Source organism: Leucoraja erinacea, chromosome 23, assembly GCF_028641065.1.
Source record: "Leucoraja erinacea ecotype New England chromosome 23, Leri_hhj_1, whole genome shotgun sequence".
NCBI classification, from domain to species: Eukaryota; Metazoa; Chordata; class Chondrichthyes; order Rajiformes; family Rajidae; genus Leucoraja; species Leucoraja erinaceus.
The window spans coordinates 9,684,068-9,701,957 of NC_073399.1; the positions used below are offsets into that span (position 1 = coordinate 9,684,068).

At 43.6% G+C, this 17,890-nt stretch overlaps 1 protein-coding gene across 2 annotated transcripts in view; it reads left to right on the forward strand.

The window, feature by feature from the left end:
- cep131 (centrosomal protein 131) overlaps positions 1–17,890 on the forward strand; it is a 71,724-nt gene that overhangs the window by 16,816 nt on the left and 37,018 nt on the right. The window contains exons 7-14 of one of the 2 annotated variants that reach the window (XM_055653824.1): positions 2,078–2,233; positions 4,632–4,718; positions 7,786–7,903; positions 8,894–9,010; positions 11,307–11,475; positions 13,096–13,172; positions 14,921–15,109; positions 17,651–17,842. In XM_055653824.1, the coding sequence (XP_055509799.1) occupies positions 2,078–2,233; positions 4,632–4,718; positions 7,786–7,903; positions 8,894–9,010; positions 11,307–11,475; positions 13,096–13,172; positions 14,921–15,109; positions 17,651–17,842 (1,105 nt within the window). The remainder of the gene's footprint in view (positions 1–2,077; positions 2,234–4,631; positions 4,719–7,785; positions 7,904–8,893; positions 9,011–11,306; positions 11,476–13,095; positions 13,173–14,920; positions 15,110–17,650; positions 17,843–17,890) is intronic. The other variant, XM_055653825.1, reaches the window with a different exon arrangement.

The window sequence follows — 17,890 nt, forward strand, 5'->3', positions numbered from 1 at the left end:
CACCTATTATCTATTGTCTATAATAGTAGAAATTAAAGAGTAGTTTTAGGTCGTCGTCTATTCAGCCATTTTTAATATGGTGCTGTTTATAAAGATAGACACCAAGTGTTGGAGTAACTCATCGGGTCAGGCAACATCTCTGCAGAAAAGGAATAGATGACGTTTCGGGTCGAGACCCTTCTTCATACTGACGTCGGGAGAGAGGGAAACTAGAGATATGGAAAGGTAAAGAGTATAAATGAGTACAAAAAGCTATAAAAGGAACAAATCAAAACCAGCCAGATGATCAAGGAAAGAGGTTGAGTAGGCTGGGTCTCTATTCCTTGGAGCGCAGGAGGATGAGGGGTATTCTCAAAGAGGTGTATAAAATCACGAGAGGAATAAATCAGAGTAGGGGAATTGAGGACTAGAGGACAGAGTTTTAAGTTGAAGGGGAAAAGATTTAATAGGAATCTGAGCGGTGATTTTTTCCACACAAAGGGTGGTGGGTGCATAGAACAAGCTGTTAGAGGAGGTAGTTGAGGCATGGACTATCCCAACATTTAAGAAACATGTACATGGATTGGATAGGTTTGGAGGGATATGGACCAAATGCAGGCAGGTGGGACATGTTGGCCGGTGTGGGCAAGTTGGGGCGAAGGGCCTGTTTCCACAATGTATCACTCTATGACTCTGACTCCTACACCTCTAAAAACAGTCTCACTTCCTCATCTCGTAATCATCTATGCATCACAACATATTACGCTTTGTTTTACCATGTCTAGAAATAATAATAATAATAATAATAATATTTATTTATATAGCACTTTTAAACAAAATCACTTTGAACCAAAGTGCTTTACAGAGATTGATTAAACTAATTGAATAGATTAAATGTCAATAAATCCATACAAAATAAAAAAGAAAAAGAAAAAAAGGCACAGAACAGTACACTAAAGAAATCAACAAGAAACGTCCCCCCACAGCAGAATTCACTGTGAGGGAAGGCACTAAAAATATCCAGTTCTCCCCCTCATAGTCCACCCGAGGTCGGGGTCTATATGTGGCCTCAGCCAACCCGATGTTTTCAGGCCCTCTGCCGCGAAGCTGGATCATCGGCGTCGGGTGAACATATAGTTGTAGGTGTGATTTGCCAGGTTTAGAATACATGCAAATCACCTGATGGTGTTCACAACTGACAATCTGCCAAATGGTACTTTGATCTGATGGTTAATTACCTAATTTAGGCACCTGAAGTCCCAGACGCTCATTCTCATTACTTTACCAGTAAAATTGCTCGATCCAGTTGGACACAGCCAGCTTTGAATCCTTTCTTGTCAACAGAAATTCAGCGAAACAGCAGGTCTACCAGGAATTAAGAGTTCAGTTTAAAATTTGGTTGATAGACACAAAGCCGGTGTAACTCAGTGGGTCAGGCAGCATCTCAGGAAACAAGGAATAGGTGACGTTTTGGGTCGAGACCCTTCTTCAGACTGAGAGTCAGGGGAGATGGAATCGAGAGATATGAGGTACTTAGAAAAAAAGTACAAATCAAAGCCAGAAATGATGATCAAGGAAAGGTGGAGCCCACTGTTGGCTGTGGAAAAGGTGATAAGGAGTGGACAAATGGCATTTACTTTATCATCCTTACTTTTTTGCATATAGAAACATAGAAATTAGGTGCAGGAGTAGGCCACTCGGCCCTTCGAGCCTGCACCGCCATTCAATATGATCATGGCTGATCATCCAACTCAGTATCCCGTACCTGCCTTCTCTCCATACCCCCTGATCCCCTTAGCCACAAGGGCCACATCTAACTCCCTCTTAAATATAGCCAATGAACTGGCCTCAACTACCCTCTGATACCCTCTGATGCTGCCTGTCTCGCTGAGTTGCACTGGCATTTTGTGTCTATAAAAGTTACTGGATCTTGTTTCTTTAGATGATCTTATGGTATGTCAGTTATAGCCGAGTAAGTATTCAATCATTGGCTTGACTCTATTGTTGACAAATACTGGCAACTGCAACAAACTTGGCTGTTTATTTTGCTGCATGGATTCTAAGTCGATTTGTCAGCATCTTTGTATTATTTTGGCAGCAACATGATTAAAGTGCCAACTCGTGATGAGAACCGCTTGGACCAAAACTCCTTAAAGAAATCACAGAAAAACCTCTCCAGTAATAATGTTGCAACAAGGAACAACACAAGTATGTTGAACAAAAAGAAGGAGGTGACGGAAGAGGAAGCAGAAAGGTCAGTTTTAACCTTTAGCAACTAAAATATGTTGTTAATGAACCGTGCAATTCCTAATTGTGTCGTTAATGTAGGGATGTTCCACCATCTCTTATCCCCGGGTCCCCATTTCCCTTTTTACCCCCACTCTTTCCCTTAGCCCAAAGAGGTGGCTTTGAGACAAAGCTTTCCCCTCTGCTCCAGTCAATCTGAGAAAGGGTCCCAACCCGACATGTCGTCTGTCAATCCCTTCCCCAGACCCTCTGAGTTTAAAGATTTTAAACAGGCTACCGAGCCCGCGCTGGCCGACATTCTCTAAACTAAATCTTGTATCTCTGAACTAAACTATAGGGGGAGATTGGATAGACTGGGGTTCTTTTCCCTGGAGCAAAGAAGGTTGAGAGGTGACCTAATTGCAGGTATACAAAATTATAAGAGGATTAGGTTGGGTAAATCGTCAGAATCTGTCCCCACATGGTAGAGGCATCACAAACACGAGATTTAAGGTGAAAGGAATGAGTTTTGAAGGGGACCTAAGGAGAAAGTGTCTGTGTTTTACACACAGAATGGTGTCAGAGTAGGAGGTAGAGTCAGATATAATCACTTTGTTCAACAGGCACTTGGATAGGTAAGGCTAGGAAGGATACGGTCCAAGTGCTGGCAAATGGATTGGTGTAGATGGGCAGAAAATGGACGTGGGGGGCTTAATGGTTTGTTTCTGGGCTGAGTGATGAGTCTAAAACTATGATTTGTGAAGATGGAGAGTCGGAATTCTGAAATGAGTCATTTGGTGTCAAATACCTAACCTTCACCTGCTCTGTAGTTTCAGTAGTCATGTGGCTTGTCACTGATTTACAGTCAGTTGTGCACTTTAAGTTGTGGATTCTGTTTTGGATGAAGACTGGACTGAAGTCGCAAGCTAATGGTTCTGGGCAGAGTTTTGTTTAGTTTAGAGATACAGTGCGGAAACAGGCACTTCGGCCCATCGAGTCCGCACCGACCAACGAACCCTGCATCTACTAATCCTACACTAGGGATAATTTTTTTACATTTATACCAATGCCAATTAACCTGTAACCTGTACGTCTATGGAGCGTGGGAGAAAACCGAAGTTCTCGGCGAACGGGAAGAGCGTACAAACTCCGCGCAGACAGCGCCCGTAGCCAGGATCGAACCCGGGTCTCGGTGCTGTAAGGCAGCAACTCTACCGCTGCGTCACCGTGCCACCCATAGTTCAGCCAAGGCATCGCTGAGCAGGTTGTTTCTCACCACCACCTATAGTTCTGTCCACAAGGCTCATGGTGGAGTGGAGTGCAATTAGTTGGAATACATTTATCCTCACGTACGATCACCCGTACACTAGTTCTATTGTACACAGTAGTGACAATTTACAGAAGCCAATTAACCTACACGTCTATGGTATGTGAGATGAAAATGGAGCCACGCGGTCACATGGAGAATGTAGATACACCGTACAGACAGCGCCCATTGTCAGATTCAAACCCGCGTCTCTGGTGCAGTAAGGCATTTGGATTCAACCTATGTATTAACAACAAGAAAGCCCAAATTATGACATAATATCATCATCTTCATGGGTCACACTGCTGTCATGGCTCATCAATCTTCAACGGGGAAAGGAATCCGGTTTAACTTGTGTGTGACACAGTGGTAACAATCTAGCAAGTCACTCAGCTGCATTACATTACATTACTTTGACAAAGCCTGAGAAGAATTCTTCACCTTAAATGTTAGCAATGTTAGAGTTAGAACACAACCACCTCATCTGAGCCCAAGGGGACCCGAATAAATGTGTGGGGTTTGGTACATAAAGCATTTAATTGTGTTTGATCAGTGCTCGCTGACTCAGTGATGTGTCCAGTGAGGAGTTTAACTCCACGTGTTCCCCACGCAGGATCAGTTTTTCATCCTCAAACAGAACATTAACATACCTGTGATTGTTCTGACTGGGATAATAGATGGGTTTGGTATGAAAATATAACAGGTTGTACAGGAGCTTGAACTGGGTTTGAATGATTCAGCTGAAATTTGATTTTATCCCCAAACAGGCCTCTAGTGCAATAAGGATCAGAGCAGATTTTGTTGCTTACTTGGGGGAAAACAGGACTTTAAAATGTTTTTAAAGTATTAATTTACAGTTGAACAGAGTTTGTTTTCTCACCGGCATAAAGAACGTGTTTATTTCTTGATCCTATATTCCTACACTATCCATGTTGCATGTATTATGTTTCTGTATGTAATCAAATTGCTTTGATAAAGTTGTATCTTTCACAAAGTTCTGAATGACGAGGGGTGGCAGTGTCTCGAGTGCCCGTGCCAACAGCACCCTAAGTCCTAACTAAACAGTGAAAGGACTTTGTCAAAGATTGTCTCTAAAAATATGTTTTTCTACCACCCTTAGAATCCAATACTTAAACATTAACGATAAAAAGGATTTTACCCAAGTGCTTCAGAACGATAATCCAGATTTCAATCATCCTGATTTTGGGTATGCGCAGATTTTCATGAAAGGAGTGTTTTGCTTTTTTATGGTGGTGTGCTGTTAGCTAGATTTTGTGGTGCATATTCTACCCAATCCGTGTGTTTTGCAGAATATGCGTAGCATTGTGTTAGTGCTTCCTTGTGTTTCTTCTGGGTATGTTTTGTCTTATCTTTGATCTCGAGGTTTTTGTGGTTAAAGGCTTGAATTCTATACTTGTTTTTGGTTGCAGCACGGTGCTGTCATTTCCCGACAATTGGGTTTGGTTTAGTCTAGAGATACAGCGCAGAAACAGGACCTTTGTCCCTAACGAGTCCGCGCCGACCAGCGATCCTCTTACACTAGCTCTATCCTAAACACCAGCGACAATGTACACTTGTTTATCGAGGCCAATTAACCTACAAATCTGCACGTCTTTGGAGTGTGAGAGGAAACTGGAGCACCCGGAGAAAACCCATGCAGTCACAGGGAGAATGTACAAATTCTGAACAGACAGCACCCGTAGTCAGGATCGTACCCGGGTCTCTGGCGTTGTAAGGCAGCGACTCTACCTCTGTGCCAACGTGCCGTCCTTTGTTGTTGGTGAAAATGATGCAGTGAAAACTATTCTTGTGCTTTTCGTTTCCAATTGCATGCTGTTTCAGCTGGAAGAATAAACATTAATTTGTTTGGTGAATTGGAAAAGGTCAGGCTTAGACTCGAGCTGTTCCAGTCTGTATTGCTTCAGTAGGTTAAAGCACCTTTAATTCCATAGTGAACAGGACTTGAGAGGCAGTGGGAGGCAGTGGGAGGTAGGTATTTGTGGAAATCACCTTTAGTAATGATCTGATACAAGGTTTTGTTTATTTCTTTCCAACAACTGATCCATATTATTTACTTGTGACCACTTTACAAATCGGCCATTACAGGTGTCCTAGGGAGTGGCTTAAATTTGGGTGATTTAAAAAAAAATCAGGCATTCGGCTGGATGAGCTTTAAAGCCCTGTCCCATGGTATGAGTTGATTCCAAGATCTCTCCCGAGTTTCAAAAAAAATCAAACGTGTTAAGCACGGAGAATGAACGTAGCGGGTACGTCGGAGCTCGGGGACGTCTCTTAGCAGCTCGTACCGCTAACGGCAGGTACTCGGGAAGACTCGCTAACGGCAGGTAAGCACGGGAAGACTCGTGAAGATTTTTCAACATGTTGAAAAATGTCCACGAGAGCCCCGAGTACCGACGAGTGGCCATTACCATAAATCTCCGAGTTCGAATCGGGGCAAACTCGGGAGAGCTCTTGGAATGAACTCGTACCGTGGGACAGGGCTTTTATACACCATTTCAAAACTTCTGTCCCATATCACGGTGCCTCTTTAACACTATTATAGGAATCGTAGGGAGTAGTTTACATTTGAGTGATGATAAAAAGAGTTGGCATTAGACTGCGTGCCCTTTATACATCATTTAAAATCTTCTGTTCCGTCCAAAGGTGCCTCTTCATCTTCAAAGTTAAAATTGCTCCATGGAATATCACTAAATGTGCATTATTGGAACAGCGCAAAGAGATCTTTGCATGAAACTAAACCTATGCTGCATTCAACCTTTTGAGTTCCAGAAGCCGAGTGTAATTTGCTGGCATTTATAACCTTCAATGACCAACACAAAACTTTATGCAGAAAGGAGGAGGATATTAGAAGTGAAATCAGCCCAGCCCAAGTGAAACTGTGGACAGCCCAGTCCATCATGCCGACCAACGTCCCCTCCATTGACTCCATCTACACTTCACACTGCCTCGGCAAGGCCACCAGCATAATCAAGGACTAGTCTCAACCCGGTCACTCCTTCTTCTCCCCTCTCCCATCTGGCAAGAGGTACTGAAGTTTGAAAAAGCACACCTCCAGATTCAGGACTGTTTTTCCCCAGCTATTATCAGGCAATTGAATTGTTCTCACCAACTAGAAACAGTCCTAACCTCCCATCTACCTCATTGGAGACCTTCAAACTATCTTTAATCGGACTTTACTGGACTTTATCTTGTAATAAACGTTATACTCTTTATCCTGTGTCTGTACACTGTGGACTTTTTGATTGTAATTATGTATAGTCTTTTCACTGACTGGATAGCATGCAACAAAAAAAGGTTTTTGCTGTACTTCGTTACATGTGACAATAATAAACTCATCTAAAACTAAAATAAATTTCAGAAGCATAGGAATATTACGTGACAAAGAGATGAGAATTTTGACAAAATCAATGGGGGATAAAATTGTCATTATCAACGAGAACTTTATTGCAACAAGTGAAATTGAGATGGATTTGTTTATCTTGGTGAATGCAATAACTACCTACTTTATTGTAGCGTGCTTTGGAAAATAAAGTGCAAATGCTTCATTCTGTGTTTACGACAAAGGTGCTCTGGGCCAAATGATTAATGGTGTCTCAAAACATGCTGGCATTGAAGAGGTGTCAAGTTGAGGTTTACGAGAAACATCCCGGGGATGATTGGGTTCACGTATGAGGAGCGTTTGATGCCTCTGGGCCTGTACCCGCTGGAGTTTAGATAGAGGAGGGGAGATCTCATTGAAACTTGCTGAATAATGAAAGGCCTAGATGGAGATGTGGAGAGGATGTTTCCAGTAATGGGAGAGTCCAGGACCGAAGGGCACGGCCTCAGAATAAAAAAACATACATTTAGAATGGAGATGAGGAGGAATTTCTTTTGCTAGAGGCTGGTGAATCTGTGGAATTCATTGCCTAAGATGGTGGTGAAGGCCAAGTCTTTGGGTATTTTTAAAGCGGAGATTGATGGATTCTTGTTGTAAGGGTGTCAAAGGTTACAGGGTGAAGGCAAGAGATTGTGGTTGAGAAGGAAAAAAATAGATCAGCCTGAATGAATGGACGAGTAGGGACAATGGGCCGAATGGCCTCATTCTGCTCCTATGTCTTATGAAAATTTGGCTGACAATTGAATGAATACAAAATACTTCCATAGATTAACACCCAGTAGGAATGCATTCTCTTTGTAAAATAGGAAATGATCAATTTCAGATTGTTTATTGTTAATACTCCCTCACTTGCTTTCTCGTTTGCCCGCAACAGATTCATACAACATGTGAATCGTGCAGCCATTGTCATTCAGCGTTGGTATCGACGGCATATCCAGAGGCGCAGAGCAAGTCAAGCGGCACTAAAGCGACTACTTGCTGCAAAAAAACAGGTGCAAAATACTTTAATAAGGCATTTTACCTGATAAATTGCAGTCACTAGGTTTTGACATTTAGTTTATTTGAGCTTTCTAAAGGCAACATGGGGAATGTTACGTGAAACAGGATCCAGACCGATCTAATGAATAACAAGGAACTGTAGATGCTGATTTATACCAAAGATAGACCCACAATGCTGAAGTAATTCAGCAGGTCAGGCAGCAACTCTAGAGGACGTGTTTCGTGACTGAAGAAAGGTTCTGACCCGAAACGTGCTGCCTGACCTGCTAAGTTACTCCAGCACTCTGCGTCTATCCATATCGATCTAGTTCATCCTGGCAGTTGCATCCACTTTATCGAACTTTAGCGATACAGGCCCTTCGGCTCATCGAGTCCCGGACAACCAGCGATGACCACGTACACTGACCTACACACACCAGGGGCAATTTTACACCTTACCGAAGCCAAATAACCTACAAACCTGTACGTCTTTGGAGTTTGGGAGGAAACCTGAGCACCCGATGAGAACCCACACGGTCACAGGTTGCACATACAAACTCCGAACAGATAATACCCGCAGGCAGGATCGAACCCGCTACTCTGGTGCTGTAAGGCAGCAACTCTATCGTTGTTTAACTGTTACGCCCAGTTGACAGAAATTATTCAATGTTGTTAGGATTTCTGTCATGAATTATAATTTCTTCAAGCTGCGTGTTTCTAGCTTACTGTGTAAGAACTATTTATTTGATATCATAAGTCCGTAAGTGATCGGAGCATAATTAGGTCATTTGGCCCATCATGCCCACTCTGCCATTCATTCATTGCTAATCTATCTCGCCCTCCTAACCCCATTCTCCTGGCTTCTCCCCATAGCCCCTGACGCTGTATTGTAATGACTTCCATAGTGGGCACAATATTGGTTCACACTTCAGCGGTGTGTAAATGCAGCTTGGTTGTCCAGTATAATATATATTGCATCACAAATAATCTGCTTGTACTGCCAGGCGAAAGAGCAAGAGATGCTGGCTGAAAGTGTCCAAGAATACCAAAGGAGAAAAGGTGAGGAGAGGAGGAAGATCCGCGAAGAGAAAGCTCGACAGGCCAGGAAGGCAGCCATACAGGTGCTGTATCTTTCCGCATTCAGGTTTAGCATGATTTAGTTTCACACTAACCTTACTCTTAATACCCTTAGTTCGTGTGACTCAAGTGACTTTTTAATACGATTACGGTACAACCAGTTTGACAATGTCAATTTAAAGTTTCTTCATCAAGGAACTCCTTGTAGTCAGAATGTGTAGGAAAGAACGGCAGATGCTGGTTTAAATTGAAGCTAGACGCAAAATGCTGGAGTAACTCAGCGGGACGGGCAGCATCTCTGGAGAGGAGGAATGGGTGACATTTCGGGTTGAGACCCTTCTTCAGTCCGAGGAAAGGTCTCGACCCAAAATGTCACCCATTCCTTCTCCGCAGAGATGCTGCCCGTCCCGCTGAGTTACTCCAGCATTTTGTGTCTATCTTCATAGTCAGAGTTGTACGGCATAGAAACAGGCCTTTGGTCTCGCCACATCCATGCCAATCCTTTTGCCCACCTGCACTAATCGCTGGCATTTGGTCCAAGTGTCGCCATGTTGTGCCACCGACAAAGTTACAAATGTTCAGCGGACAATTGTATAATTGTATCTGATTTCATCGCATCCTCAGGCAGCACCAACAACCACTCTCTGTACGAAACACATTCCCCTTGGATTGCCTTTAAAACTCCTTCCTCTGGCCTTAACCCTATGCCCTCTTGTTTTTGATGTCCCTCCCATGGGGGGGGGGGGAATTCCAACTATCTTACCCATTTTGGATATCTTATCCATGCCCATTATAATTTTATATACCTCTATGAGGTAACCCCCTCAGCTTCCGTCACTCAAGAGAAAACAAGCCCAATTTGTCCAATCTCTCCCTGCAACTAAAATCCTCCAATGCGGGTAACATCTGGAGAATCTCCTCTCAGCTTTCTCGTGCAGCACCATTAAAATAAAACTGTGCAGTACCGTATAGTATTCGTTGTGTGGAAAAACATTATTTCTACATGCCCATCCCTTTTACTACTTCAAGTTCTACATGGATAGGACAGGTTTGGAGGGATATGGACAGTATTGGCCGGTGTGGGCAAGTTGGGCCGAAGGGCCTGTTTTCACACACTATCACTCTATGACTCTGTTTTCCAATTCCACGTTGTGGCCCTAATGGGCCTGTCCCACTTGGCGATTTTTTTAGGCAACTGCCGGCGACTGTTGTAGTCGTAGCAGGTCGCCGAAAAACCGGCGACAACTACATCATCCTGGCGTCGACCCACGACAGCACCTACGCCAGGAGAAGTCAAGCCACGTTCATTGGCGTCAAACCAACTGTCTCCGAAAAAATTTCAACGTTGAAAATTTAGCGGCAGCCAGAAAGACGCTACGACTCTTTGCGCGACTGAGGAGACCTACTGCCGACGACCACCGGCGAACATGTGGCGACAAACTAGTCGTCTGTAGTTGCCTAAAAAATCGCCTGAGTGGGACAGGCCCATTAGAGTCAAAACTAATTGAGTGAATTTTGAATTGCTGAAGGGTTCTGGTTACTGAATCAACAAATTCCATGGTATTAGAATTAACTTTAAATAGAAAGCTTTTAAGTTTGTCCAGCATGAGCAAGATTAATTGAATGTATCCCGTCAGTGCTGTGAATTTCTTTGATTAAAGGCATGTATGGGCCATACGGTTTTATGGATTGTGTGATATCCACATACCTTGTTAACTTTTTTATAGCAATAATATCTTGTCTTGATTGACTATTTTTTTAATAGAATGGTTTATTCTGATCAATAATGGGGGTAAATAATATCCCGGAGACCTGAAAACCACTTTGATACACTTTTTTGGTTTTCTTCCAAGTTTGTTCCAACACTAACTTGAGACTTCACGTAATATCTGTCAGTATGCTTGGACTGAATGAATGTTGACTGGTTGAATATGTGACACCATCGAGACAACAAATCTTTCTTAATTTACCGATCAAGAAGGTAAATAAGATCATAATAAGGTAATAAGATCATAAAGTGATAGCAGAATTCGGCCATTCGGCCCATCAAGTCTACACTGCCATTCAAGCATGGCTGATCTATCTCTCTCCCTCCTAACCCCATTCTCCTGCCTTCGCCCCATGGCCGCTGACACCTGGGTGTAGAAGGTGGTCACTACGTAGTCCAATCATGAACTAAATTCATTTAATAAAATTTCAATGTGATGCTAATTCACCAAGTTAGTTGAACAGTGTTTTAGTTAAAGACGAGTTCTGAAAAGGTGAATGTGGAAGAAAGACTATTGGTAATCTGAAAATGTGGGATTAAATGTTGACGGATTCAAGGTGTGCTTCCTGTAGGAACTTCAACAGAAACGGGCTGAAAAAGCAGCAGAAAGCAAGAGAATTAGTGAGGAAGAAGTCGCTGCACTTAAAGAGAGGAGCAAGGTGCCGAAGAGAAAAGCAACTAAGACCATGCCTATAAATAATACAAGTCCAGCCCACAGTCAAGTCAAGTCTGGAAATCCAGGTATGGGACAGTACTATTATCAATGTGATAAGGGATGAACAAAATATGATAAGGAGGAGAAAATTGTTAGCCTCAATAAATATGTCTTTGATTTTTTTTTTTAAGTTACTTTCTATTTTTGTCACATTTTAGCCTAATGTCATGGTGGTTTTAGTATCCTGTAGCATGAATTTTCAGTATCATAACAATTTGACACAGGGTGCAGTGGCAGATTTGCTGCCTTAACAGCACCAGAAACCTGCTTTCGATCCTGATTGCAGGTGCTGTCTGTATGGAGTTTGTACATTCTAATCCCTGTGACCACGTGGGTTTTTCCCCCCAGGTGCTCGTGTTTCTTCCCACACTCCAAAGTCGTACAGGTCTGTAGGTTCATTGGCTTTGGTAGAATTGTAAATTGTCTCTAGTGTGTAGGATTGATTGTGTTAGTGTACAGGGTGATCACTGGTCAGCATGGACTCAGTGGGCCGAAGGGCCTGTTCCCGCCCAGTATGTCTAAAGTCTAAAATTACGCAATAGAGAGAAAAGCAGCACATATGAAAGAAGGGGTCTTCTTTCACATCTGGAAGAAGGGAAACTTTTATCCTCTACCCAATTATTTTTCCAAGTCAAGTCACTATAGCACATTTAAAAAACAACTCTCATTGACCAAAGTGCTTTACATTGGTGGCGGTACCAACGTTACACAACAGTGGTTCATAGATTAAGTACATACATAAATACATACATATAGCCCTCCCTCAGAGGACGTGAGAGTAAAGATGAGTTTTAAGTCTCGACTTAAAAGAGTCGATGGAGGGGGCAGTTCTGATGGCAAGAGGGATGCTGTTCCACAGTCTAGGAGCTGCAACCGCAAAGGCGCGGTCGCCCCTGAGTTTATGCCTAGACCGCGGGATGTTCAGTAATCCCAAGTCGGCCGACCTGAGGGACCTGGAGGTGGTGTGGTGGGCAAGCAGACTTTTGATGTAGGTGGGGGCAAGCCCGTTAAGGGCTTTGTAAACATAAAGAAGGATCTTGAAATTTATTTGGAACCGCACAGGGAGCCAGTGGAGAGAGGCCAGAATTGGGGTGATGTGGCCCCTTTTTCGGGTGCCCGTCAGGAGTCTTGCTACGGCGTTTTGGACCAGTTGCAGGCGGGATTTCCAATGATATAGCTGTAAATTTGTCTTGAGATTTTAGAGATTCATTATACAACGAAGCTTCAGCCATAAGGGGTGCAGCTGGGGGAGCTGTGCCTCAGCTCCAGTGGCCTGGTTCAGCCTTCAGCACAGGTGCTGTCTGTGTGGAGTTTGCATGTTCTCCCTCTGACTACATAGGTTTCTCCCTGGTGCTCCAGTTACTTTCCATATCCCAGGCACCCAAAGAATTGGCCTCTAACATAAATTCCCATTCATATAGGAATCAAAATGTGGTTAGTGTCAGATTAGTGTAAGTCGGTGCCTGGTGGTTGGTGGTGTCTTAAAGGAGCTGTTGCAATATTGCATGACAATGCTGGCTCTGACATTGTATTGGCGACTCCTCCTCACACACCTATAAGTTTATTCATGCTTGTGACTGCATCTTTTTCTCAATATGCCTGCATTTCATCTTTACTTCATTTCTTTTTAAACATTCCCAATGCAGCCGCAGACCTGGAAGTGTATTCTAACCCAAGAACTGAAACTACTGTGGGACCTTGTGTGAAAACAGAAGAATCGCAGGTATGAGTTGAATTATTCTAAGATGTAATCTTCTTATAAAACCAGTGATTTAACTTGGTAAGAGTAGGGTTAGTTAAAAATCGATTATGCTTAAAGATTTTCAAGCTGAAGCATTAAGTCTGTTTTTATTTTCAAAGATCTTACCTGACCTACCGACTATCTAGTAAGGTAGAGAATAGTTAGTTTTATTTTGAGCACACTAAGTTAATACATACAAATATGTGGGCATTTGGTATCAGCATTGAGCCATATCAGTTGCATCTAGTGCTATGTTAAGAGCATCTTGAAGTTCCTCATGATTGTAATGTGAGAACATGTGTAGATGGGCTGACAATTTAAATTAGACTTCATAAATCCGGGGAAAGGAATTCAAATAGCGAGACTAACCTTAAAGATAGCTGAAGTATACACTAGGAATGGACTTATTTGCTTAGAACCTCATGGATAAAGAAATGCATTCAAAGAGTTGATCCATCAGTAGGAGTATTATCGCTTTGCAGAGGGCATAGAATGAGATGTGAGGATTTACCAGCTAATGTCAGAGGGGGGAAAAAATTATGTTCATTCCACATTATTTGGCTTACTTCAGAATGAAATTTAAATAGAAATTGATGGGACAAGTGCAGCTTTTTTCATTGGATGAAAATCGAGGACTGATATGGGACGCTCAGTGAGAATGCAACCGTATCCGTTTTATGGTTAGATGATTTTATCTTGTTTTTCTAATTCATCTCTAATTTTTATTTAACGTCTGATCAGCCTCTTGATCGTGTTGTTGTTAGTTTCTCGTTTCGCATTTTGTACTGCTCCATATGCGATTATTTCATTTTTCTGTGGATTTCCATTAAAATTCTTTTGCTTCATCTCTCCACAGTCAGAATGCCTGTTAATGTTCACTATTGAGGTCTATATAATGTCGAGATACAGGTTGGCAATGGCTTGCCACAATTTTGCAAGGGCCAATACCCTAAGGGAATGGAGAAAGCAATTTAAAAATATTGGTGAATTTTTTAATTTGTAAAATCATTTAAAAAAAAAATAATAATAATAGCACCATCTTTTCATTGCCACGCTGAGAAGAATGCTGTAGTGTCTGAAGTGTTTTCTTTCTATTGAGTCATGGATCCTATCTGCTTGTGTGTACAAAAGATTGCATGGCACAGTCAATCAAAGATCATGTCAATTATCCCAGTCTTTGACAGTCTTTGATCATAAAACTAGATTTCCTAGTTATTTTCTTTTAATATTTTTTGTGAGTTTTGATGCCATTTCAGCTACTGCATTTGGCTGCAGAATATTTGGTTCTTGATTAGTACAGGTGTCGAAGGTTGTGGGGAGAAGGCAGGAGAATGGGGCTGAGAGGTAGAGATGGATCAGCCATGATTGAATGGCGGAGTAGACTCAATGGGCCGAATGGCCAAACTATGCTGCTATGACTTATGAACAATGGTGTCTCATTTTATGGCCTACAAACCTGTACGTCTTTGGAGTGGGAAGAAACTGAAGATCTCGGAGAAAGCCCACGCAGGTCACTGGGAGAACGTACAAATTCTGTACAGACAGCACCCGTAGTCAGGATCGAACCCGGGTCTCCGGCGCTGCATTCACTGTAAGGCAGCAACTCCACCGCTGCGCCACCGTGCCGCCAAACTGAACCCATTAGTTTACATTTAGTATTGGAGGAGTTTGTTGGTACAAAGCATCCTATAGAAAGCTCGGTTTGAGCAACTGCTCTCAATACTTTGCAGAACCAATCGCAGGATGTGATACTGAGAGAGATGCCAGCTGAGGAGCAGGAGGCAATGGCATTGAGTTTTGCCCAGTCTAAAACAACGCTGAACGATGTGCTCGACACACTCAGACTGTTGGAGACAGAACCCGAACTACTTCCAGAACCAAAGGTGTACAAAAGGGATAAATATGCCTGGATAGACGAGGTAAGCGCTGGCCTTTCGTGAAGGAAAGATGCCAGATGATCTGCTCAATCGGGCTTCATCTTGCATTCACACAGAGTGCAGACATAATTCACCAATACCATACTGACAAACCCACAAGTTCTCATATAACGTTCAATGGAGATGAAAGCCTTCAAAACCAATCGAGAAGCTCATCTTTGTATTTGCTCTGAGGATCAGGAGGAGAAAGATGTCCCAATTCCTGTCCTCAGCAACCCTTCCGATGAAGGCAGAGGTAAACACCAGCTTTACTACCTTGTCCATCTGTGGCGCCATTTTCAGCAAAGCTATGAATTTGTGCCCAAGGACCCCTCTGTAAACCACCCTTTTAAAGTCCTTGCCGTCTTCAGTATATGTCCTGCCAGTATTAGACAACCCAAAATGCATTACCTTACACTTCTCCAGATTACATTGCATCTGCCGCTGTTTCACCCAACGTTTTAACTGATCTATGTCCCTCTGTATCCTTCGGCAACCATCCTCACCATCTACAACATGAATAAACCTTGTGTCGTCAGCAAACCACAGATATTCTCATCCAAGACATATACTGCAGGTAAAATGTACTTGTCAGGTCATAAGGTATTCAGTGATAGGAGCAGAATTAGGCCATTCGGCCTACTCCGCCATTCAATCATGGCTGATCTTTCTCTCCCTCCTAACCCCATGCTCCTGCCTTCTCCCCATAACCCGTGACTCCCATACTCATCAAGAATCTATCTTTCTCTGCCTTAATAATATCCATATGTTAACCCACTCATTCCTGGGATTATTCTTGTAGACCTCCTTTGTATCCTCTCCAATGCCAGCGCATTCTTCCTCAGATATGGGGCCCAAAATTGTTCACAATACTCCAAATGCGGCCTGACCAGTGCCTGATATATGTATACACGCACGCACGCACACACACACACACACACGCACACGCGCACACACACACACACACAAACATATATCTATGTGTGTGTGCATGAGGTAGAGCATATATGGGAGTCAGATATAAACATGTATCTCTCATGCCTATACCTATACGTTTGAGTATATTGTGTGTGTGTTCCAAGAGTACAATAAGAAATGAAGCAGACATTTTGTCTCGACACCCAATACCAGGAGAAGAGGTACATGGAGCCTTGGGCCCAGCTGGAATCTGATAAAGAAGGAAAGTGATAATGGGAATTATTACCGGGTTCCACAGAGGTCACATAATAATAAGTAGTTCTGTCCTGATTAAAGGAGGTGCCAGGTCATCAGTTGCTGGAAAATCGGTGATGGACTGTACTATCACCCTCGACATCACAGGAGATAGACTCGACTGACCTTGATCCCACCGCCTCCATCACAGGAGACAGACTATCGACTGACCTATCATAAACCCACTGACTCCCATAGCTATCTTGACTACACTTCTTCCCACCCTGCTTCCCGTAAAGACGCTATCCCCTGCTCCAAATTCCTCCATCTGCGCCCAAGATGAGGTGTTCCATTCCAGGTCATCAGAGATGTCCTAATTCTTTAGGGAACGGGGTTCCCCTCTTCCATTATAGATGAGGCCCTCACCAGGGTCTCCTCGATATACCGCAACTCCGCTCTTGCTCCCCCCTCTCCCCATTCGTAACAAGGACAGTCCCCTTTGTCCTCACCTTCCACCCCATCAGCTGTCGCATACAACACATAATCCTCTGACATTTTCGCCACCTCCAACTGGATCCCACCACTGGCCACATCTTCCTATCTCCACCCCTTTCCGCGTTCCGCAGAGACCGTTCCCTCTGCAACTTCCTGGTCAACTCGTCCCTTTCCACCCAAACCACCCCCTCCCCAGGTACTTTCCCCAGCAACCGCAGGAGATGCAACACCTGTCCCTTTACCTGAACTCCGTCCAAGGACACCCCCACAGCCTTTCCAGGTGAGGCAGAGGTTCACTTGCACCTCCTCCAACCTCATCTACTGTATCCGCTGTTCCAGGTGTGGACTCCTGTATATCTGCGAGACCAAGCGCAGGCTCGGCGATCGTTTCGCTGAACACCTCCGTTCAGTCCGCCTAAACCTACCTGATCTCCCAGTTGCTCAACACTTTAGCTCCCCTTCCCATCCCACACTGACTTTCTGTCCTGGGCCTCCTCCATTGTCAGAGTGAAGCCCAGCGCAAATTGGAGGATCAGCACCTTGTATTTTGCTTGGGCAGCTTACACCCCAGCGGTATGAACATTGACTTCTCTAACTTCAAGTAGCCCTTGCATTCTCTCTCTCGCCATCCCCTCCCCCTTCCCAGTTCTCTGACCAGTCTTACTGTCTCCGACTACATTTTATCTCTGTACCACCCACTCAATAGACAATAAGTGCAGGAGTAGGCCATTCGGCCCTGAGCCAGCACCGCCACTCCCCTGACGTCAGTCTGAAGAAGGGTCTCGACCCGAAACGTCACCCATTCCTTCTCTCCAGAGATGCTGCCTGTCCCGCTGAGTTACTCCAGCATTTTGTGTCTACCTTCTGTTACCCTCCGCTCTCTTTTTAACAAAATAGGATTGTAACTCGACATCCCTGACGGCAGATAACCTGGAGAAGCTCGGACAAATAGAAGAGGTTTCAGGTCGGCCTGAGGATGGTACTCTGTTGTCAGAAGCAAAGTTGAAAAGCATTATGAGTTTCCTGGATGAGATGGAGAACGCTGAGCAAGAACGGCCAACATCCTGTACCTCAATGGCACCCAGAGAGGTAAGTCACATAGAGTCATACTGTGTGGAAACAAGCCCTACTTGCCCA